Genomic DNA, 22,913 nt, shown 5'->3' with positions numbered 1-22,913 from the left:
ACGGGACCCGGAGGAGGCCCACTCTGTGGGACCTCGGGATTCACGCGGCAGAAGGCAGTCTCGTAGATACCCTGGTCCGGTGCCATGAAGGGCTTTATAGGTGATGACCAACACTTTGAATTGTGACCGGAAACTGATCGGCAACCAATGCAGACTGCTGAGTGTTGGTGCTACATGGGCATTTTTGGGAAAGCCCATGATTGCTCTCGCAGCTGCATTCTGCACGATCTGAAGTTTCTGAACACTTTTCAAAGGTAGCCCCATGTAGAGAGCATTACAGTAGTCGAGCCTCGAGGTGATGAGGGCATGAGTGACTGTGAGCAGTGACTCCCGGTCCAAATAGGGCAGCAACTGGTGCACCAGGCAAACCTGGGCAAACGCCCCCCTCGCCACAGCTGAAAGATGTTTCTCTAATGTGAGCTGTGGATCGAGGAGGACGCCCAAGTTGTGGACCCTCTCTGAGGGGGTCAATAATTCCCCCCCAGGGTGATGGACGGACAGATGGAATTGTCCTTGGGAGGCAAAACCCACAGCCACTCTGTCTTATCAGGGTTGAGTTTGAGTCTGTTGTCATCTCCAGTGCCCATGTGTGCACTGGCCAGCTGATTTTTGGCCTTTTGGGGGGCAGGGGAGGCTGTTTTCATCCTCAGGAAAGCCTCCGGAGCCCATGGATGGCAAAACTCAGACCCAACAGGCCTACCAGAAGTTCAAAAGTGAATTTACGGTAAGCCCATTTGGCCGTTTTTTGCAATCTACAGGCTTCAGGAAACACTCCTGAAGCCTGGGAAAGGCGTTAGGCCCATTGGGCCATTTTTCGACCTCGCCAGGCTTCAAGAAAGTCTAGAGGCTTCAACAAGGCCTGCACGCATGCATGGACAGGTAGCATGGGGTGGGGGTTGTACACACATATGTGTGGGGAAGGCATTGGATTATGGGTGTAGGCTCACGCATGGATGCTATGCGTGCGTGTGCTCCCTTTTGGCGTCCAAGCAAAAACAGGTTCACCATCATTGACGTAGGCTAAATACAAACCTAGTGCCCCAAACCACTTTTTTATTTCAACAGTTATGAATTATGTTCATTCACAGCCCCAATAAATCCTAAACAATGTCAATTAGTCCGATAGAAGTCTGCCAAAATCTTTCTGGAGAAGGCTGATGAGCACCAACCTTTATCTCTCTTGACATGCTGCCAAAAGCCTAATTGTCAAGGAGCTTTGCAAGGCCAATCAGAAACACCAATCAGAATTGAATCAAGTTGCTTCCTGCAACAAGCACATCCATTTGTTCTTTTTATATCCTATTGGACAGGCCAATCATCTGCACGCCTTATTCCCAAGTACAGTGATACCTCGTCTTACAAACCCCTCGTCATACAAACCTTTCGAGATACAAACCCAGGGTTTAAGATTTTTTTGCTTCTTCTTCCAAACTATTTTCACCTTACAAACCCAAGCCGCCGCCACTGGGATGCCCCACCTCCGGACTTCTGTTGCCAGCGAAGCCTGTTTTTGCACTGCTGGGATTCCCCTGCTGGGATTCCCCTGCAGCATCACAAAAACACGGAAGTCTGGAGGTGGGGTTTCCCATGGAGGGGAGCCTCAGGGGAATCCCAGCAGTGCAAAAAAGGGTGCTTCGGCTGGCAAAAGAGGTGAGTTTTGGGCTTGCACACATTAATTGCTTTTCCATTGATTCCTATGGGAAACATTGTTTTGTCTTTTCACCTTACAAACCTCGTCCTGGAACCAATTAAGTTCATAAGACGAGGTATCACTGTAGCCTTTTCCCTCCATAACTGTTCTTGCCTTCTGGCAACTCTACACATGCGTGCATTGGGAACAGGCTACTCCTGTTGCTCTGCCTCGCTCATGTCAGCCTCTGGAGGCTCTGGAAATAAGCACATAACTCCCAGATGGCCTGGGCTGGATCTCTGCCTCTGGCTCCAAGCCTTCTTCAGACTCCAGGCCTGGCCCACAGTCCTCCCTAGCCTCATTGCCGTCTGATTCTGCTGCTAACTCTGCAGGCCACTGGCTGGCAGACCACAATGCACTGGCAACCAAATTGTGAGTTTGCAGCTGTTGGCTACAGCCAGCTCTCAATTTACCGCATTTTGGGGAGTAAAAGATGCATCTCATGTGACCTGTGATAATGTGAAAAGAAAGATGATGTGGTGTGTGTGTGTCTGTCTGTCTTTCTGTATTTGTGTGTGTGTGCGTAAGTTAAGCCCCTGTTTTCCCCCTGTTAAAAATGTCATGTTTAAATCTCCATTCTCAAACAATACCATTTAAGGAGGACAGAATCAAATGTATTAGAGTTTGTGGCAAAAATCAAAACCAGAAGCACACATGATTCGGCTGGATTCATTAACTTCTTTATAAACATAGTATAACAGATGAATTTACAATACCATTACAAGAGTTCTTCTTCAATGTAGTTACAGGTAAAAATAAGCAGGAGAGGTACCATATTTTTTGGAGTATAAGATGCAGTGGAGTATAAGACACATATTAGTTTTGGGGAGGAAAATAGGGAAAAGAATCTGCTTGCCAGGTATTCTTCTGGCTAGCATCCTTAGTCTGGTCAGCTTCAGCACATTATTTTATCCCCTGGTTAGGGGGGAAAAACCTTATTCGGAGAGAGTAACAATGAAAGAGCTTGCAAGCCGGTAAGAGCTGGGAACATTGTTAGCACCTGGTTGGGGCTGGAAAGAAACATTGGGAGCAAGTTAGATCAATGAAAAAAAAAAGAACTGCAAAGACTTAGGGCTTGGAAAACATTCTTTGAATAGAGTAACAATGAAAGAGATTGCAAGCCGGTAAAAGCTGGCAACATCGTTAGCACCTGCTTAGGGCTGGAAAGAAACTTATTCAGAGCAAGTTAGAGCAATGAAAAAAAAACTTTGCAAAGACTTAGGGCTTGGAAAACATTATTTGCAGAGAGAAACAATGAAAGAGCCTGCAAAATAAGAGCTGGAAAGATAGTCAGCAGCCAGTTAGGGCTGGAAAAAAAGCTACATTCAGACTATGAGATGGACTCAAATTATCAGCCTTTTTTAGGGAGGTATTTAAAAAATAAAATAGTTTTTATTAATTTTCCAACATTAAAAAAACACCAATACAAAAGACAAATACAAAACAAAGAAAAATAAATAATAATAAATAATAATAAAATCAAATTGAACAAATGCAGGATACATACAAATATAAACATTAAGTACACTGTACAATATATTTTTGCCCATCAATACATATCAGAGCCACCAGCTTATTATGATGTGCTTCATAATATTCCAGAATATTCATTATGATTTATAAATTGTTTTTGATGTGCCTATAAGGAAGGAATCAATTTTGATCTGAATGTATAACTTGAGCAAGTATATTTTTCATCCTTTCTGCTATGATTGCTGTGAATATTTTGTAATCTGCATTCAACAGTGAGATTGGCCTCTAATTTTTAATCTTTTTCCAGAACCCAAAGTCACAATTTGCCGCCTTTTGTTTAGCGAAACCAATCAAAATGAATTAATTTTTTTTACAGACCTAGTGGAAATCCTCAACTTTCCATATGCATCCAGTGGAGACCGGACCGGAATTGTGAAGAAGTTTCAGAAATTTAAAAACAGAGAACTCGATGCCATTCGGAAACATCACACGAGTTATCCAAGGTAAGCAGTTGCTAACAATTTTTTTTAAAATGTTTACCGCATTTTTCAGAGTATAAGATGCACCTTAGTTTTGGGGAGGAAAATAGGGGAAAGAATCTGCTTACCAAATATTCATCTGGCTAGCGTCCTTAGTCTGGTCAACTTCAGCACATTATTTTATCCCCTGGTTAAGGGCTTAAAAAACCCGCTCTTTATTCTGAGAGAGTAACAATGAAGGAGCTTGCAAGCCAGTAATTGGAAGGGAATGGAAGGGAAGGGAAGAGAAGGGAAGGGAAGAGAAGAGAAGAGAAGAGAAGAGAAGAGAAGAGAAGAGTGGGCCTTCTCCGGGTCCCGTCAACTAAACAATGTCGTTTGGCGGGACCCAGGGGAAGAGCCTTCTCTGTGGCGGCCCCAGCCCTCTGGAACCAACTCCCCCCTGAGATTAGAATAGCCCCCACCCTTCTTGCCTTTCGTAAGCTTCTTAAAACCCACCTCTGTCGTCAGGCATGGGGAACTGAGATATTCTTTCCCCCTAGGCTTCTACAATTTATGTATGGTATGTTTGTATGTACGATTGGTTTTATAATAAGGGTTTTTAGCTGCTTTAGTATTGGATTGTTGCATGTTGTTTTTACCATTGTTGTTAGCCGCCCTGAGTCTACGGAGAGGGGCGGCATACAAATCCAATAAATAATAATAATAATAAGAGAAGAAAATAGAAGAGAAGAGAATATGGAATGAGAGTAGAGCAGAGCAGAGCAGAGCAGAGCAGAACAGAACAGAATAGAATAGAATGAAATAACGAGTTGGAAAGGACCTTGGAGGTCTTCTAGTCCAACCCGTACTTAAGCAGGAAACCCTATATCAATTACATATTAACGTAAGTAAGTAAGTAAACAAACAAACAAAACGGTTATCCAACATCTTCTTAAAATCTTCCCGTGTTGGAGCATTCACGACTTCTGGAGGCAAGCTGCTGCATGGATTAATTGTTCTAATTTGGAGATCTTCTAGTCATTTGTCTCTAGGGTTTCCTGCCTAAGCAGAGGGTTGGACTAGGAGACCTTCAAGGTCCCTTCCAACTCTCTTATTGTTGTTGTTAAAATATCTTGGACATTACTTCTCACTACAAGGCTTGTGAAGAACCGTTGCATTATATCAGCTTTATGTCAGCCTTATGTCAGCTTTACTTTGGGTTTTGTTTTTTCTTTGGGGTATCAATAGATGTCCTTCAACGGAAACATCTCAATGGGCCCTTTTCCATCTAGGCAAAGAGATAAAATCTCACCTGCTTTGAACAGAGTGGATATTATTCAGACAAGTCTCAGTAAACAGAAACTGTTTGTCACCCGTCTTTTGTGTCTGCACAGCTTTACAATCTCCGCCTGGCTTTATTTACTGCACCACTGTAAGCTATCGTTGTGTGGCATCCTGTATTTCATTGATTCGGGAGAAATGTACAGCACGCCTGCTATATTTCTAACCAATACAGGTAAAGAGGAAGAACATTCCAGGTGGATTGAATGGAATGCTGGCTTAGATGCAAAGCAATTTAAATTTGATTCTCTCTCTCTCTCCTTTCCCTAAAATCCTTCTTACAAAAGTGAGCCTGGTAAAAGGAACTTGACTCTGGGTTTGATCTTAGATGGGGATTGTAACTGTTTAGTTTAATTTACTTTATTGCCATTGCATCTTGTACGACAAAATTCAGTGGCCACTTCAGTGTACATTATAACTATAAAAATAGAACACAAACACCCTGTTGTGTCCCAGTGCGGAACCCCCCCAGAAATCAGATGCACACCACTGGATTAACTAATAAAGGATTTTATTGTGTACAAAAAGTATTTGCAGTTAAAGTCTTTTCAAAAGGAAAGTAAAAGTCTCACAAAAGCTTCTCCGTACTGATTATAAAGTCTTTTCTGCTGGCCAGAGTCCCAGAAAGAGATAAACACAACAATAATTACTAAGTAGAAACAAGATTCAGTAGCGGAGACATTTAGATGTTGGCTGGAAGCCCAGAGCTCAGAAGAAAGCCAAGAATATTGTTCTTTAAATCACAAGCTGAAAAACAAGAATTGAAAACTACATTCTAGGACAGTGATGGCGAACCAATGGCATGGGTGCCACAGGTGGCACATGGAGCCATATCTGCTGGCATGCGAGCTGTTGCCCTAGCTCAACTCTAATGTGCATGTGTGTGCTGGCCAGTTGATTGTTGGCTCGCACAGAAGCTCTGGGAGGGCGATTTTGGCTTCCAGAGAGCCTCCGGAGAGATTGGGGAGAACATTTTTACCCTCCCCCAGCACCATGGAATCCTTTGGAGCCTAGGGAGGGTGAAACACGAGCCTATTGGGCCCACCAGAAGTTGGGAAACAGGCCTCCAGAGAGCCTCCAGGAGGATGGGGGAAGCTGTTTTTGCCCTCCCCAGGCATAGAATTATTGGTGTGGGCACTCACACATGCACGATAGCATGCACACATGCTCTTTCGGCACTCAAGGAAAAATGGTTCACCCTCACTGTTCTAGGATAAACTATGTTGTTCTTTGCACTGAAGCGTGGCATGATTCACTTTTAAATACCCTGAGGGCATGGCCCAGTATTCATCAGTGCTATTCACATGCAAATCTCCTCCTAGCAAACCATTCATGCCTCCTAGATGCCCTGCGCACTCTAGCATCTAGAAGAGGCTCCTCCTCTTCTCCTGAGTCACTCATCCCAGGAAATGTAGAAGGCCCTGGTTGCTTTTCAGCCTAAGACACCAGGTTCTCTTCGCTATCAGTTTCAGGTGCCAGGAACAGAGGATACCTGTACCTTGTCTCCACTATCTTGTTGCCCTCTAGGTCCATGACTAATTTTACCAGATGTGAGCGAACCACAACAATACCGCTCCTTTGCATTCTATACAATTGAACTGAAAACCCCCTGATATTGCATTAATATTGCATTGTGCAATAGAATTCAATATAGTGACTGCTCAGCGATAGAAGCTGTTTTTCAGCCTGTTTGTCCTTGTTTTATTGTTCTGTACGAGATGGTAATCATTCATAGGTTGTCTTCATGGGTTGGGGATCACATTTCAGGCTATCTTCACATCCAAATGCACCTTGTCAAAGGAGGGGACCTTGCAGTGAAGACAACATTCCCCCTTCCTCTAAAGCTGTGGTTTCGATTGGATCTCTCCTTTCATGGACAAGAGGTATCGTATCTCCCTCCCTCCCTCTCTCTCTGTTTCTCTCTGTCCCCCCTCCCTTCCTCTCTCCCTCCTTTTTTCCTCTTTCTATTTTTCTCTCTCACTCTTCTTCCCTCCCTCTCTGTTTTTCTCCCTCCTTCCCTCCCTCTTTATCCCTCCCTCTCACTGTTTCTCTCTGTGTGTTTTTCTCCTCCCTCCTTTGCCCTCTCTTCCCTCTTTCTCTTCTTTCCTCCCTCTCTTTCTGTTTCTCTCTCACACTCTCACCTACCTCCCTCTCTCTGTTTTTCTCTCTCTACTTCCCTCCCTCTTTCACTTTTTCTTCTACCTTCCCTCTTTTCTCCTCTTCTCTCTCTGTGTTTCTCTCCCTCCCTCCCTCTCTCTCTCCCCTCCCTTCCTCCCTCTCAGTTTTTCTCTGTATTTCTCTCCTTCCCTCCCTCTTTCTCTCCTTCCTCCTTCTCTTTCCGTTTCTCTATCTCACTCTCTCCTTCCTCCCTCTGTTTTTTCTCTCTCTCCTTCCCTCCCTCTTTCACTTTCACTTCCTCCTTCCGTCTTTCTCCCCCCTCAATCTGTTTCTCTCTGTGTGTTTTTCTCCCTCCCTCCTTTCCTCTCTCCCTACCTCTTTCTCTCCTTCCCTCCTTCTTTCTGTTTCTCTCTCTTTGTCCCTCCTGTTTCTCTCTCACACTCTCTCCTTCCCTCTCTCTTTGTTTTTCTCCCTCCCTCCCTCTCTCTGTTTCTCTCTGCGTGTTTCTCTCCCTCCCTCTCTTCCTCTTTCTCTCATTCCCTCTCTCTCTTTCTTACATTACAAAATGTAAGGCGGACATCTTACCCATACAGATAGGGTTTTTAATTTTTTACCCTTCAACTGAACACTGTAACTGAAACCTCCAGGCCAAAAGTGAGCTTGTATTGATTTCACTGATTGTAACAGGCATATTTTCAGAACTGATACTTAACTTTTTCTTTCAGATCGACATAACAATTGTTGGGAAGAATATGAATATCTTTCAACGTCAACTTTTTAAGTAAGGCCAACTTCTCTATTCATATAAGTGCCATATATCTATATCTATCTGTCTGTCTGTATGTCTGGTTGATTTCTATCAAATCTGTTTGAAGGGTCCTTCCTTTTCATTTATAAGCAAAATATGTAACTGTGTATGTGTGTGTGTGTGTAGCATATTTTTGCTGATAATGAAAAGAAAGGGAGATTACTGTAGATCTATTTTGGGCTTATCAGGTAGCCACACCCTTATTGGGATTTGAGCCTGGGGCTCTGCAGTGGCCTTAGCCTCTAGGCTACAGGCTTATCTCCAGTATCAGCTTGTACCAGGGAAGGGTTATATGTGATTTTTGTTTTTTGTCGAGTCACCCTGGTATTTGGAAGGAGCATCACAGCTTCCTTTTTGCTTCTCGGCCCCACTAGGGGCCATATTCCAACGCAGATAAGCTTTTTTTTATAGCCGACAACTATAATCTGTAAGTGTAACATATTTTTGCTGATAATGAAATGTGTGTGTATCTGTATCTGTATCTAACTGTATCTGTATCTGGGCCGAGAGGCAAATAAGGAGCTGTGATGTTTCCTTCATTACACCAGGGTGATTCGACACAAAAATATGTAACCCTTCCCTGGTGCAGAGCTGGAGGGATTGGATACTGTAGCCTAGAGGATAATTCTCTGCCTTACAAGGCAAAGGTTGCAGGTTCAAGTCCCAGTGGGTATGGCTAGCTGATGAGGCCAAAATAAGGCCGAAATAGATCTATCCTAGTCTCCCTTAATTTTCAAATTCAGCAAAAAATACATGTGACACATATAGATAGAATTGTCGGCTATCAATAAAATTAACTGCCTTGGAAATGGCCCTGGGTTGGGCCGAGAGGCAAATAAGGAGCTGTGATGTTTCCTTCAATACACCAGGGTGATTCGATACAAAAATATGTAACCCTTCCCTGGTGTAGAGCTGAAGGGATTGGATAATGTAGCCTAGAGGATAATTCTTTGCCTTACAAGGCAAAGGTTGCAGGTTCAAGTTCCAGTGGTTATAGCTAGCTGATGAGGCCAAAATAAGGCCGAAATAGATCTATCCTAGTCTCCCTTAATTATTAAATTCAGCAAAAAAACATGTGAGATATATATATATATAAAGTTCAGAAGCGGTTTCCATGTGGAAACGAAAGCCCTTATGTTGTTTTGTGACCTTCTGACAAGCATAGTCCATGGGGAAAGCAAAGTAACGCAACCCTGTTACTAATTTTACAATTGCCAGGGATTCACATAAAAAGTTGTAACACGGGGCAAAAGTCACATGCAGATTTCTCACTTGACAGCATAAGATTCATTGGCTCGATGGTGATCACAGGTGGTGGACTGCCTGTAATTATTGAGTCCAGTTGGGATAACCTCATCAATCGTGTTTTACTGCAGGGTGAATAAATTGTGATCTCGCAGATGTTCTCTCTTAAAGACAAGCATCTGATATTTAATTGTGCAATCCTGCAGGCATTCCAGAGCTGTAATGCAGGATGGGATTTCTCCATTTTATCGTTCCGTCTTTTGGCTCTTTCCAGAATGGAAATCTAAAACAAATGATTGGTCTTCTTTTCTAGTTTTCGGCAAGATTTCTACTACAATGACACTGATGGGTACTTGGCTCTGGGGGGCAGTGAATACGTGCCAGGAATCAAAGGATATTTCGGATCGGTGAAATACTACCGTCTGAACAATTTAGAGACGAAAAAGGTGAGTGCCTACAGGACCAAAATACAGAGAGGCGGAGAGTTGACTTTAGCTTGGCAAGCATTGTTTATAGTTGCAGCTTCTGATAATTTGGTGGACGTTATGGTTTCTTCGCAGAGAAATATTCACATCTGAATACGGACGGTACTAATAAAGGAGAATATTTGTAGCTCAATGTTGAATTGAGGGTCATTGGTTTTGCAAGCATTGTTTATATTTGCAGCTGCTGATAATTTGTTGGATGTTATGGTTTATGGTTTCTTCGCAGAGAAATATTCACATCTGAATGCAGAAGGTTCTAATAAAAGATAATATTTGTAGCTCAGTGTTGAAACGAGGATCCTCGGCTTGACAAGCATTGTTTATAGTTGCAGATTCTGATAATTTGGTGGACGTTATGGTTTTTTGCAGAGAAATATTCACATCTGAATGCAGAAGGTTCTAATCAAGGAGAATATTTGTAGCTCAGTGTTGAAATGAGCTCTCTGAGCTTGTTTTCTTGCAGACATTTCATAACCCAACTAGGTAACATCATCAGTGCTAGAAGGAGGTGGGATTTTCATAAAGGAAGAGGAGGAAAGGGGAGGATTGTGGGTCCTCGGTGCTTTCTGAGCTCGCTTCTTTTTTTTCAGACCTTTCATTAGCCTTAACTAGATGAAATCATCAGTGGTCAGAAGGTTCTCAAAGTGAATATAAAAATAAAACTAGGAACTTTTCTTCTGGGTTTAATGGAAAAAAGGGAGGGTGGATTTGTAACTGATGTTTTATAATATGTTGATGGCACAAGATTACTTTATGTGCAAAAATGAAAATATACTTAAATTCCTACAATGGACGAATGGCTGCAAAAGTTGATGGAGTTAAAGTGACTAAATTGATCCACAATTATTCTTGTTTCTACTTGGAAACCACTTCTGGACTTTATGCTTGGGGGGAGTGTGAAACTTTGATTTTGGGTTTACCAATGAAAAGGCTTGTTGTTATAGACTGTAATATTGAGTAAAAGTAAAAAAGGTGAGGTTTGATGCTATTATCTTATTTTACCACACCAAAGGGAGTGAGAAGTTTCTTTCTTTCTTTCTTTCCTCTTTCTCGTCTTTCTTCCTTTCTTCCTTCCTTCCCTCCTTCCTTCCATTTTCTTTCTCTTTCTTTCTCATTTTCTTTTCTTCCTCTTTCTTGTTTCTTTCTTTCTTTCCTTCCTTCCTCCTTCCCTCCCTCCCTTTTTCTTTCTCTCTCTTTCATTCTCATCTTCCTCTCTTTCACTCTCTTAAGTTTCTTTCTTTCTTTCCTTCCTTCTTTTCTTTCTTTCTTTCTCTTCACCCTTCCTTCCTTTGTCTTTCTCTTTCTTACTCATTTTCTTCTCTTCCTCTTTCTTAAGTTTCCTTCCTTTCTCTTTGCCCTTCACTTTTCCTTTCCCTTTTCCCTCCCCTATTTTCCTGCCATTCTCTTTTATATTTTTGTATTATATATCATAAATTAATTGATAAATAAATATGAAGAAGAAGAATAGTAATACAACCTGACTAAATAATCTGACAGTATTGTGAGAATTAGTTGTTTAGCAGAGGGATGGCATTGGGGCATGTATCTAGTTGTTCAGAACCATTAATGCCAGTATTCCCCGGATACTGTATACAATTACATTTTTTTAAAAAACTGCTAACCCCATGAACTAAATAGGCTATTTTTTCCCGTTCCAGTTTTCTCATCCATTCTCCAACAGAGGCATTTTAGAGAGAATTGAGATGTACTATCGGAAACGTGCTAACATCCAGAGCAGAGTAGCTAATCATGGATTCTCACTGGAATATTTCGAAGAAAATCAACAGTGTAAGTAATCACAATTGATTTTATCACACACTTATTCGGGTTAACTTGAGGCTTCAAGAGTTGTAAATCTAATCCTACGTAGCTTCTGCTCTGGCAATCTCACACTACTTACCAGAGCTTACAAAACTTTTGCCAGACCCATCCTCGAATACAGCTCATCTGTTTGGAACCCATATCGCATCTCAGACATTAACCACCCTTGAAAATGTCCAAATATACTTCACCAGAAGAGCCCTTCACTCCTCCACTCGAAACAGAATACCCTACGAGACTAGACTTTCAATCCTGGGCCTCGAAAGTTTAGAACTAAGACGCCTTAAACAAGATCTAAGTATTGCCCACAAGATCATATGCTGCAACGTCCTGCCTGTCGGCGACTACTTCAGCTTCAACCACAACAACACAAGAGCACACAACAGATTTAAACTTAATATTAACCGCTCCAAACTTGACTGTAAAAAATATGACTTCAGTAACCGAGTTGTCAAAGCGTGGAACTCATTATCGGACTCCATAGTGTCATCCCCAAACCCCCAACACTTTACCCTTAGATTATCTACGGTTGACCTATCCAGATTCCTAAGAAGTCAGTAAGGGGCGAGTACAAGTGCACTAGAGTGCCTTCCGTCCCCTGTCCTATTGCTCTCCTATATCTCCTATACCTTTCCTCTATTCCTATATCCCTTCTTCTCTTCTTTCATTGATATGTTCTATTACTATATCTTCTTTTCTATTATTTCTTAGATATATTTTACTATGAGTATCTCCTCTATCACCTTCATCATGTATTTTACTATGTGTATATTGATATATACCCACTAAAACCCTCATTGTGCATTGGAGACAAAATAAATAAATAAATAAATAAATACATAAATAAATACATAAATAAATAAATGAATGAATGAATGAATGAATGAATAAATAAATAAATAAATAAATAAATAAATAGGACAACCTTTTCTCTGAAATGTTACAGGGTCTCCTGCACTCATAACAATGGGGGATGGGGGTGGGGAGTTGGACTAGAAGACCTCCAAGGTCCCTTCCAACTATGGTACTCTCTTCTTCTTTTGTTATTCTATTGTGGGTGCTCCATTATCGGAGGTTATTAAGAAGAGATTGGACAGCCACCTATCTGAAATATATATGGTTGTGATGGTGAACCTGTGGCATGTAGAGCCATATCGGATGGCACGCGAGGTGTTGCCCTATGTCAGCTCCAGTGTGCATGCGTAGGATAGCCAGCTGTTTTTCAGCCTTGGGGAAGGCCTTTTCGCCCTCCGGAGGCTTCAGGAAAGCTTCCTGGAAGCCCCAGAGTGCAAAAACCGCCCAATGGGTGTTCTGTCGGCTTCTCTGGTAGACTCCTCCCAAAAATTCACAGGTACAAATTTCAGACACACACACGTTTGAAAATTCAAAACAATGTTCTTTATAATGAAAATTCACATAAACTAAGCCCTCTTTTTGTATAGCAAAGAGCACTGGTCTCCAAACAAACTGGTAATTTGTACAAGTCCCTTATCAGTTCTTTGATACTTAGCTTGCAGCTGTGAGGCAATTCACAGTCCTTCTTCTTTCACAAAGTGAAACACACTTTGCTCTGGTTTAGTTTCAAAGCGGGGAAAAATCAGCACACAAAAAGTCAAAGTCAGTAAAGCAGTCACGAAACACCACGATCAGATAATCCTCCACAATAGCCAAACCCACAGGCTGCTCTTTATAGCAGCCTAACTAATTACCACAGCCCCACCCAACCACAGGTGGCCTCATTTTCTTTGATAATAATCTCTCAGTTGTTGTTGCCTATGCATCGCTCTCAGCATGCGTGGCTGTATCATTAACTCTTGTTCTGAATCCAAGGAGGAGCTAGATAATTGATCTCCTTCTGAGCTGTCTGCCACACTCTCCTCCTCCCTGTCACTCCTGTCTTCTTGGTCAGAGGAGCCTTCATCAGCAGATTCCACCGTGGGCAAAACAGGCCTGCAGCATGTGGATGTCTCCCCCACATCCACAGTCCTTGGGGCAGGAGCTGGGCCAGAGCTAACCACAACTATGGGCAAATTGGAAATTTAGAAAAACAGACTTCCGGTTTCCCTGTTGTGCTATTTTTTACACCCTGGAGGCAAAGCTTCCTGAAGCCCAAGAGTCCAAAAAACTGCCCAACAGGCAAAATGGAAGTTCAGAAAAATAGACTTCTGGTTTGCCTGTTGTACTATTTTTCACACCCTGGAGGCAAAGCTTCCTGAAGCCCAAGAGTGCAAAAACCCACCCAACGGGCAAATTGGAAGTTTGGAAAAATGGACTTCTGGTTTCCCTGTTCTGCTATTTTTTGCATTCTGGACATGAAGCTTCCTGAAGCCCCAGAATGTGAAAAACAAATCGGAAATTTGGAAAAATGGACTTCCGGTTTGCCCGTTGTGCTAGTTTTCGCACTCTGGGGTTTCGGGAGGGAATGAGTTTGGGCAAGTGCGTACCAGGTAGGGGTTCCTCATCTTTGGTGCTACTGGTGTGCTCCCGGCACATGCATGCTTTGGTGCGAGATTTGGTGCATGTGAGGTTTCGCTGATTTTTGGCGATCTCTTTGTTTCCATGCATGCATAAAAGCAAAAATGTTGCCCCCAAATGGCAAAATCTCACATGGAAGACCATCCTCGCATGAGATTTCACTTGCGGCAAATACGCAAAGCTGAATCTCATGCGGGGATGCATGTGCACACATCGGGACACGCAGCTGTATGCGCATCATGATTTTCCCTACTGGGATGGCGTACCGGCCTGTCCGGCCTGCAACCCTTTACTGGTGCACACATGCTAACACATGCACACATCCCCTTTTGGCATGGGAACCACAAAAGGTTTGCCATCACTGATGTAGGGTCTCCTGCTTGTGCAGGGGTTTGGCTTAGAAGACCCCCAAAGTCCCTCCCAACTCTGTTATTCTGCTAAGAAAACCACATGTTAGGTTGTGTGATTGTTTTTATAATAAGGGTTTTAAATTGTTCTTTTGACATTAGATTTCTACATTGTGTAATGTCTTCGGAGAGGGGCGGCATATAAATCTAATTAATAATAATAATAATAATAATTATTATTATTATTATTATTATTATTATTATTATTACTATTATTATTATTATTATTATTATTATTATTATTATTATTATTATTATTATTATGTCAGTACAACACAGCAAACGAGATCACTATGCTGGATTTCGTATTTCATCACCACTCAGGCGCTTCCCAAGCACCTGGGACTGCGTGATGTAGCGGCGAATTATGTTTGCCGATCCCAGTAAAGCGTCCTATTGCAATTGACAGATGGAGATTTTGTCAATTCCGATGGTTTTCAAATGTCCGCTGAGATCCTTTGGTACTGCGCCCAGCGTGCCAAGTACCACTGGGACCACTTTCACAGGCTTATGCCAGAGTCGTTGCCAGATATTATTATTATTATTATTATTATTATTATTATTATTATTATTATTATTATTATTATTATTATTTTCGTCGTCTTTGTATAATGACGATTTTACTCAGGCTTTCTCGACAACTATTACTTGGAGCTGAGCAACAAATACAGAAGCCCTCCGAAGTGTATTGCTTTGGAGTGGGAGAGAGGACTAAAAGGAGAAGATTGCAGCATGGTTGAAGATAGGAAGGACACAACTCCATCTTTTCCAGAAGGTAAATGTCCTTCTTTGAAACGGCAGGTAGCTATTCTGACTAAGCGAAGAGCCCCCAAGAAATAGGTCCAAACACATGTCTTTAACAAAATATAAACGTATAATTTCTAATAGTTAATAGCAGTGAAGGGCCGCTCTTCTTACCTTCTACTGGGGAGCAGTCTGGGCGGCCCCGAGCTCCGGCTGTATGGCCTGTTCTGTGCTCTCCTACACTCCAGGCATCTCTCAGCGCAGCGATGGTGCCCTGAGCAAGTCAAGACCTTTGGGAGCACAGTGCTGCTCCCAAAGGCCACAACTCACTCGGGGCGCCATTGCTGCATGCGCTGAGAGATGTCTGTGGCATGGGAGAGCAGAGGGCAGGCCATGCAGCTGGAGCTCCAGCAGGCCACTGTTCCTGCTGGCCCCATATGCTGCTCGAAGCACTGCAGCGAGATACGGCTGCTGCGCATGTGTAGCAGCCGAAATCTCATGCAGACGTCCTTCCGGCAGTGAGATTTGGGCAAAAATTGCCGACTTCCGCATATGCGGAAGCAAAAAAACCCAGTAATTTTTACCGGAATCATGCCAGTTGTACATGTCCAGAGGTAATAGGGCTAGACTACATGCTCCATTTCATTCCCAACGTTCCAGGGCCTAGCCCATCTCTGCTTATACAATGGTACCTCTACTTATGAACTTAATTCGTTCCGTGACCAGATTCTTAAGTAGAAAAGTTTGTAAGAAGAAGCAATTTTTCCCATAGGAATCAATGTAAAAGCAAATAATGTGTGCGATTGGGGAAACCACAAGGAGGGTGGAGGCCCTGTTTCCTAGGAGATTCCTAGAGAGGACCCATGGAGGCTTCTCCCCACCTTTTCCAGCCCTGTTTCCTCCCAGGAGATTCCTAGAGAGGCCCCACAAAGGCTTCGCCCTGCCTTTTCTGGACCTAGTTTCCTCCCAGAAGATTCCCAGAGAGGTCCCACGGAGGATTCTCCCTGCCTTTTCCGGTTACAGTTTTGGAGGCTCGGGTTTGTAAGTGGAAAGTGGTTCCTGAGAAGAGGCAAAAAAACCCTTGAACACCCGGTTCTTATCTAGAAAAGTTCATAAGTAGAGACGTTCTTAGGTAGAAGTACCATTGTATAACCAGAAGGCGTGGTTAATTGTTCTAGGGAGCTATTCATGCATAGACCTCTTCCTGTTCAGCTGTTCCTGTCTGCTGATACTTCTGCGCACTCTTGCATCGAGAAGAGGCTCTTCCTCTTCTCCTGAGTCATTGTTGGGCACCTCTGGAAGTGCAAGAGGCCCTGGTTGACTTTCAGCCTCTGACCCTACATCCGCTACAATCTCCTCGCTATCAGATTCAGGTGCCAAGTACACTGGACTAGGGTACCAACCCACACCCATCTCTCGATCCTCAGAATCTATGATCAGGGCCGCCGATAGGGCGGTACTACTGGTAGTGGCATCAGGGGCCCGGCCAAATTGACAAATAGGGGGGCCCGGATGGTTTTGCCGGCCCCCTGGCGCCCGCAGTAATTTGTGCCCAGTGAGCAGCGCCGACGCCGAGCTTCAGCTCCTCGCAGTACCGTCCCTCTCTTGGAGCGTGCGGCGAAGGTAGGAGCCCCTTCAGGGTGGCGGCGTTGGGGAACGAGGCTTGGGCGGTTGGGGCGTTCCCTGTAGCTGTAGGCTGCGCACGCCCTAGCCAGCGCACCCCAAAATGCCCCCCCGGCCCCGCACACCCTTTTCCAAGGGCGCGCACGCCGCGGCCGCCCCCAGCCCCCCGCTCCTCTAGCCCCCTCGCGCCCCTGGCTACTCGCCGCTGCCCCTCGCATGCCCGCCCACCCACCCAATCCACCTCTCTTTCTCCTCTGCCGGCCAAGGTTTTTCTTGCCGAAAAAAAAAGAAAGAAAACCTTTGCCGGCTTTTTTTTTTTCTTAATTTGAATGTTCTGGGCGGGCTGGCAGGGACATTGAAATCACTTTCGCCAGCATCCGGAGAACGAGAGAGTGAGAGCAACAGAGCAAGATAGAGAGAAAGTGAGAAATAGAGAGAGGGGGAAAGAGGGGGGGAGAGAAAGAGATAGCAAGAGACAGAGAACGAGAGAGAGAAAGAGTGAGAGAAAGAAAACAAGAGAGAGAAAGTGAGAAAAAGAGAGAGTGAGCAAGAGGGGGAGAGATAGAGAAAGAGGGGGAAGAGAGAGAAAGAGAAAGAAAGAAAGAAAGAGAGAGAGAGAGATGAGAGAGAAAGGAAGAGAGTGAGAGAGAGGAAGAAAGCAAGATAGAGAAAGAGAGAAAGAAAGAGATGAGAGGGGAAGGAAGAGAGTGAGAGAGAGGAAGAAAGCAAGATAGAGAAAGAGGAAGGAAGAGAGAGAGAGGAAGAAAGCTAGATAGAGAAAGAGAAAGAGAGAAAGAAAGAAAGAAAGAAAGAAAGAGATGAGAGAGGAAGGAAGAGAGTGAGAGAGGGCTGTGTTTGACCTCAGAGGGCCGGGGGGAGGGCTTGCCCAGGGGGTGTGGCCATGGTGGGCATGGCATGGGATTTGGGGGCAGTAGTTTTAAAATGGCAGGGGGGGGCAGACACTTAGGCTGTATGGGGCCCCAAAATTCCTGATGGTGGCCCTGTCTATGATCAGCTGAGTGGGAGGTGGACAGGCCACAACAGTAGCCAGCATCATGGTCACTCTTGCAACCAATTCACATCTACTTGTGGAAGAAGCATGAAGCAGCTCACTGCCTTGATAACATGTTGTGTCTTTCTATCTTAGTATCCCAACCCAAGAAGGAGCTAGCATTCAAAATTGGACGCAGATTGTTCAACGTAGCTGCTCAAAACCTATCACAAACAGATGGTTTACTCCATATCAATTCCTCCATCTTGGCCCTGAGGGATTCCAGCCATTGTGGATATTCTAGAGCGTCTTATGTTCTTGGTGTCATCTTCGAAATTGGACTAGGTGTATCTCCGGATCCACTTCAGGTAAGATGTTGGCTATTCTCCTTCTTCTCCAGGATTTGGAGGCATCTGAGGGGCTCCATTGCCTTCTTTTTTTAAAAAAAAGAAGTCTTTATTAAGTTTTTCCATTAAAAAGGGACATACATGACAGACAAAAAAAGCCACATAAAATACAGCAAAAAATACATACATCAAAACAAATACAAAGAACGATTACTCACTTTTACAGCTTTTTTAGAATGTTTCTATATGTAATTTCATGTTACAATACTACCTGGTTTCTTTTAACCTTCATTAACATTTATCTAAATATATCTATATAGTTGTTCAATCTCATATTGTATTTTCCATGTCCATATCATTTATTATACATATACAGTGATACCTCATCTTACAAACGCCTCGTCATACAAACTTTTCGAGATACAAACCCGGGGTTTAAGATTTTTTTGCCTCTTCTTACAAACTATTTTCACCTTACAAACCCACAGCCACCACTGGGATGCCCCGTCTCCGGACTTCCGTTGCCAGCGAAGTGCCCGTTTTTGTGCTGCTGGGATTCCCCTGAGGCTCCCCTCCATGGGAAACCCAACCTTCGGACTTCCATTGTCAGCGAAGTGCTTGTTTTTGCAATGCTGGGATTCCCCTGCTGGGATTCCCCTGCAGCATCGCAAAAACACAGAAGTCTGGAGGTGGGATTTCCCATGGAGGGGAACCTCAGGGGAATCCCAGCAGCGCAAAAACGGGCGCTTCAGCTGGCAAAAGGGGTGAATTTTGGGCTTGCACGCATTAATTGCTTTTCCATTGATTCCTATGGGAAACATTGTTTTGTCTTACAAACTTTTCACCTTAAGAACCTCATCCCAGAACCAATTAAGTTTGTAAGACAAGGTATCACTGTATATATATATCATTCTTTTGTTGTTCGTAGGGAGCGAGAGTACAGACATTAACAGATTCACCTTGGGAATTTCGTGTTTTATAACCAATTTTTCAAAAATTTATTTTCTTTTAACCAGCAATACCAAGAAAGATCCATAGAAAATGTATTTAAAAAAAATATTAGAGATGAAATATACAACACCGCAAGAGAGAATACTCTCACCTTCAAAGAGAAAGAAATAATTATGCTGAGAAAGATTCCCAGAAGAATTAGGGATAAAAGAAATGAAAAGGAAAAGGAAGGAAGGAAGGAAAGAAGGAAGGAAAATGAAAAGGAAGGAAGGAAGTGCGGACTAACAATCACTTTTAGATTTATATCCCACTCCACAAGGCTTTACAGCCCCCTCTAATGGGACCTTGTTTTACCGACCCTCGTAAGGATGGAAAAACTCAATCAAGTATTTGAGAAACGCTTGAGTAAGGGACTGGACTAGAAGACCTCTAGGGTGCCTTCCAGCTCCATTATGACTGACAGATCAATCGACTGAGCTCCTCCTTCCATGTTTCTGAATTTGCTTTTGCCTATTTGCGATTGGCAATATAATACAACGATATAATTCTTTTCTGGGTTTGACCAAAGGCTTCCCCAGTGCTAATACGATTGCCAACTGACTTACCCATTGCAGGGATTGCTCTACAGCTTGGTTGCAGCTCAGGAAGGGGATCGTTTGGCTCTGATGAATCTTGGCTATAAGCACTACCGAGGGATTAATAATTATCCCCAGGACCTGGAAGTCTCATATGCTTACTATAGTGACGTGGCTCTAAAGACACCCCGGGATCAACAATCCAGAGGAGGAGATCAGGTAAAGCAATTGTCCCTGGTAGATATTTACTCCCGGATGATTGTTTCAAGACACTGTTAAAAGGTAATCAAGTAATTCTAGACTTACCACCAGTATTGGATTCCTACCAGGATGGGGTGGGGGGCGACGGCATTCTGGTAGGGGAAATGGAGCTGCCCGCACAGCTTCGGGTGACCGGCAGGTGAGAGCGCTTGTCAGAGTGACATTTTATTCCTGTCTGTCTTCTGTTTGTCTTCTCTCTCTCTCCCCCACCTTACCTACCTACCTATCTATCATCTATCATCTATGTCCGTCCGTCCGTCCGTCCGTCTGTCTGTCTTGTCTGTCTGTCTGTCTGTCTATCTATCTATCATCTATCATATGTCTGTCTGTCTTGTCTACCTATCATCTCTCTATCGATCTATCTATCCCTATCTATCTATCTATCTATCTATCTATCTATCTATCTATCTATCTATCATCATCTATCTATCTATCTATCTATCATCTCTCTCTCTATCTACCTATCTATCCCCATCTATCTGTCTGTCTATCTGCCTATCTGTCTATCTGCCTACCTGTCTACCTGTCTACCTGTGTATCTCATTTGTCTGTCTTTCTATCTCCCTTCCTCCTTCTCTCTTTTTCTCTCTCCCTCCTTCTCTTTCTCCCTCCCTCTTTCTTTCTCCCTCCCTCCTTCTCTCTTTCTCTCCTTCTCTCCCTCCCTCTCTCTTTTTTCTTTCTCCTTCTCTCCCTCCCCCCTCTTTTTCTCTGCCTCCCTCCCACACTCTTTTTCTCTCTCTTTCCTTATCTCCCTCCCTCCCTCTCTCTTTCTCTCTCCCTCCCACCTTCTCCCTCTCTCCTAAAGCCCCGGAATTCCCAAACAGCCTCCCATCCAAACACTAACCAAATCTACATATGGGAAGCCACCTGCTGGAGATCACAAGCGAGGACCCCGAAAGTCCCTTGAAAACCCTTCTTCTTGAGTAGGGCCTGTTTCATGTCCTCCAGAGCTTGCAAAACAAGTAGTTTCCATTCCCAAAGAAAGAAGCATATTTTGCCGGGGCGATTTGACGGTGTTTTTTCTCTCTTCCTCTTTTTGTCTGTACTTAATTTATCTGTTCTTTCCTTACTTATGTTTCTGTTTATACCTATACCTACTATCTTGTACATGTTTGCCAAATAATACAAACAAATAAAATGAAAAATTGTTTTTCAGGCCTTGGTTGAAGCAATCAGGCTTCAGGATGACGAGTTACTAAAAGCCTTGGCCAAAGAAAATGGGGACATTTTCATGTGGTTGAAACATGAAGCAGTAAGAGGAGATTCCGCCGCACAGGTAAAATGGAGTCTGTACCTTAAAATAATAACAATTAATAATTTATTAGATTTGTATGCTGCCCTTCTCCGAAGGATATGGTTTTTTTTCTATACAGTAGTACCTCTAGATACGAGTTTAATTCGTTCCAGAAGGGAGCTTGTATGTCGAACAACTCGTATCTGGAACAAATGGCTTTAGACTTTGTTTTTCCCCTCCGAGATAACCAGAAGCAAGGATTCTTGCGCCACCTAATGGACGCTCGGCTCATATCCCGAATTTGAGCTCGGGTCTGGAACAGAAATTTCTCTCCCCTCATGGCTCGTAACTTGGAATACTCGCATGTGGAACAGCTCGTATCTAGAGGTACTACTGTATTGAGCTTTAATTAAATGGTACTTACTGTATTTTTTGGAGTATAAGATGCACCTTTCCCCCTCCCCAAAAGAGGGTGGAAATGTCGGTGTGTCTTATACACTGAATACAGCCATTTTTGACCTCCCGAAGCATCGCGCAAGCTTCCTATTTTTGCAAAAACCAGGTGAAAAATGGGCCAAATTTTTTTACTACCACACCATGGCCGTGGCTTATTTTGTGGGTGTGGCTTGCTGGCCATGTGTCCAGGTGGGAGTGGCTTGATGATCATGTGACCAGGGTGGATTAAAGGTCATGTGACTGGCTTAAAAGTGGCCAACTTGACGTCACTCACGTCAAGAGTTTGGGTTAGGGTGCCTGGCCTCTCCTTGCTTCAAAGAGATACAATTTCCCTCTCTATTTACTATTACTGAACATCTAAAATGTACTCTTTAATTCTATGTACATATGCCATATGTGTACATACATATTACACACAGGCACAGAAAAATATACATTATGTATTATATAAAGTGTTGTGGTTAGCTGTGGCCCAGCTCCTGCCCCAAGGACTGTGGATGTGGGGGAGACATCCACATGCTGCAGGCCTGTTTTGCCCCCGGTGGAATCTGATGATGAAGGCTCCTCTGACCAAGAAGTCATGAGTGACAGGGAGGAGGAGAGTGTGGCAGACAGCTCAGAAGGAGATCGATTATCTAGTTCCTCCCTGGATGCAGAACAACAGTTAATGATACAGCCACGCATGCGGAGAGCGATGCATAGGCAACAACAACTGAGAGATTATTATCAAAGAAAATGAGGCCACCTGTGGTTGGGTGGGGCTGTGGTCATTAGTGAGGCTGCTATAAAGAGCAGCCTGTGGGTTTGGCCATTGTGGAGGATTATCTGATCGTGTTTCGTGACTGCTTTACTGACTTTTTGTGTGCTGATTTTTCCCCGTTGTGAAACTAAACCAGAGCAAAGTGTGTTTCACTTTGTGAAAGAAGAAGGACTGTGAATTGCCTCACAGCTGCAAGCTAAGTATCACAGAACTGATAAGGGACTTGTACAAATTACCAGTTTGTTTGGAGACCAGTGCACTTTGCTATACCAAAAGAAGGCTTGGTTTAAGTGAATTTTCATTATAAAGAACATTGCTTTGAATTTTCAAACGTGTGTGTGTCTGAAATTGTCTCTGTGCAGAGAGCTCGACAGAACAATAAAGTACAGGTATATGTAATACACACACGCACACACAGTTCTTCTAAAATTATACACATTCAACCCCATTTACTGTGATAGGAAAAACATACCCAGAGCCCAGAAGGGAAAAAAAAAGAAAAAAATGCAAAATTTTTCTACCAGTTCTGTGTACCTAACCATACCTTTAGGACCCCATCACTGAATCTGTGTATATAACCTTATAATAAAGATAAGAGCTAAGATGCTGTTGTTACTGCTTTTCTTCTGGACTACCTTTGCAAGGCTAAC

The 22,913-nt window shown here is 43.3% G+C and overlaps 1 protein-coding gene across 2 annotated transcripts in view; it reads left to right on the top strand.

Moving 5' to 3' along the window:
* The window catches only part of SEL1L3 (SEL1L family member 3), a 50,056-nt gene that overhangs the window by 4,255 nt on the left and 22,888 nt on the right, over positions 1 to 22,913 (top strand). The window contains exons 3-12 of one of the 2 annotated variants that reach the window (XM_070756987.1): positions 3,540 to 3,666; positions 5,016 to 5,137; positions 6,730 to 6,845; positions 7,806 to 7,861; positions 9,447 to 9,579; positions 11,277 to 11,406; positions 14,950 to 15,096; positions 17,836 to 18,047; positions 19,592 to 19,771; positions 20,970 to 21,089. In XM_070756987.1, the coding sequence (XP_070613088.1) occupies positions 3,540 to 3,666; positions 5,016 to 5,137; positions 6,730 to 6,845; positions 7,806 to 7,861; positions 9,447 to 9,579; positions 11,277 to 11,406; positions 14,950 to 15,096; positions 17,836 to 18,047; positions 19,592 to 19,771; positions 20,970 to 21,089 (1,343 nt within the window). Of the gene's footprint in view, positions 1 to 3,539; positions 3,667 to 5,015; positions 5,138 to 6,697; positions 6,846 to 7,805; positions 7,862 to 9,446; positions 9,580 to 11,276; positions 11,407 to 14,949; positions 15,097 to 17,835; positions 18,048 to 19,591; positions 19,772 to 20,969; positions 21,090 to 22,913 lie in introns of both variants that reach the window. The other variant, XM_070756988.1, reaches the window with a different exon arrangement.

The sequence above is a fragment of the Erythrolamprus reginae genome, chromosome 7 (assembly GCF_031021105.1).
Source record: "Erythrolamprus reginae isolate rEryReg1 chromosome 7, rEryReg1.hap1, whole genome shotgun sequence".
Classification (NCBI taxonomy): domain Eukaryota; kingdom Metazoa; phylum Chordata; class Lepidosauria; order Squamata; family Dipsadidae; genus Erythrolamprus; species Erythrolamprus reginae.
This window is presented reverse-complemented; position numbering and strand designations above follow the sequence as displayed.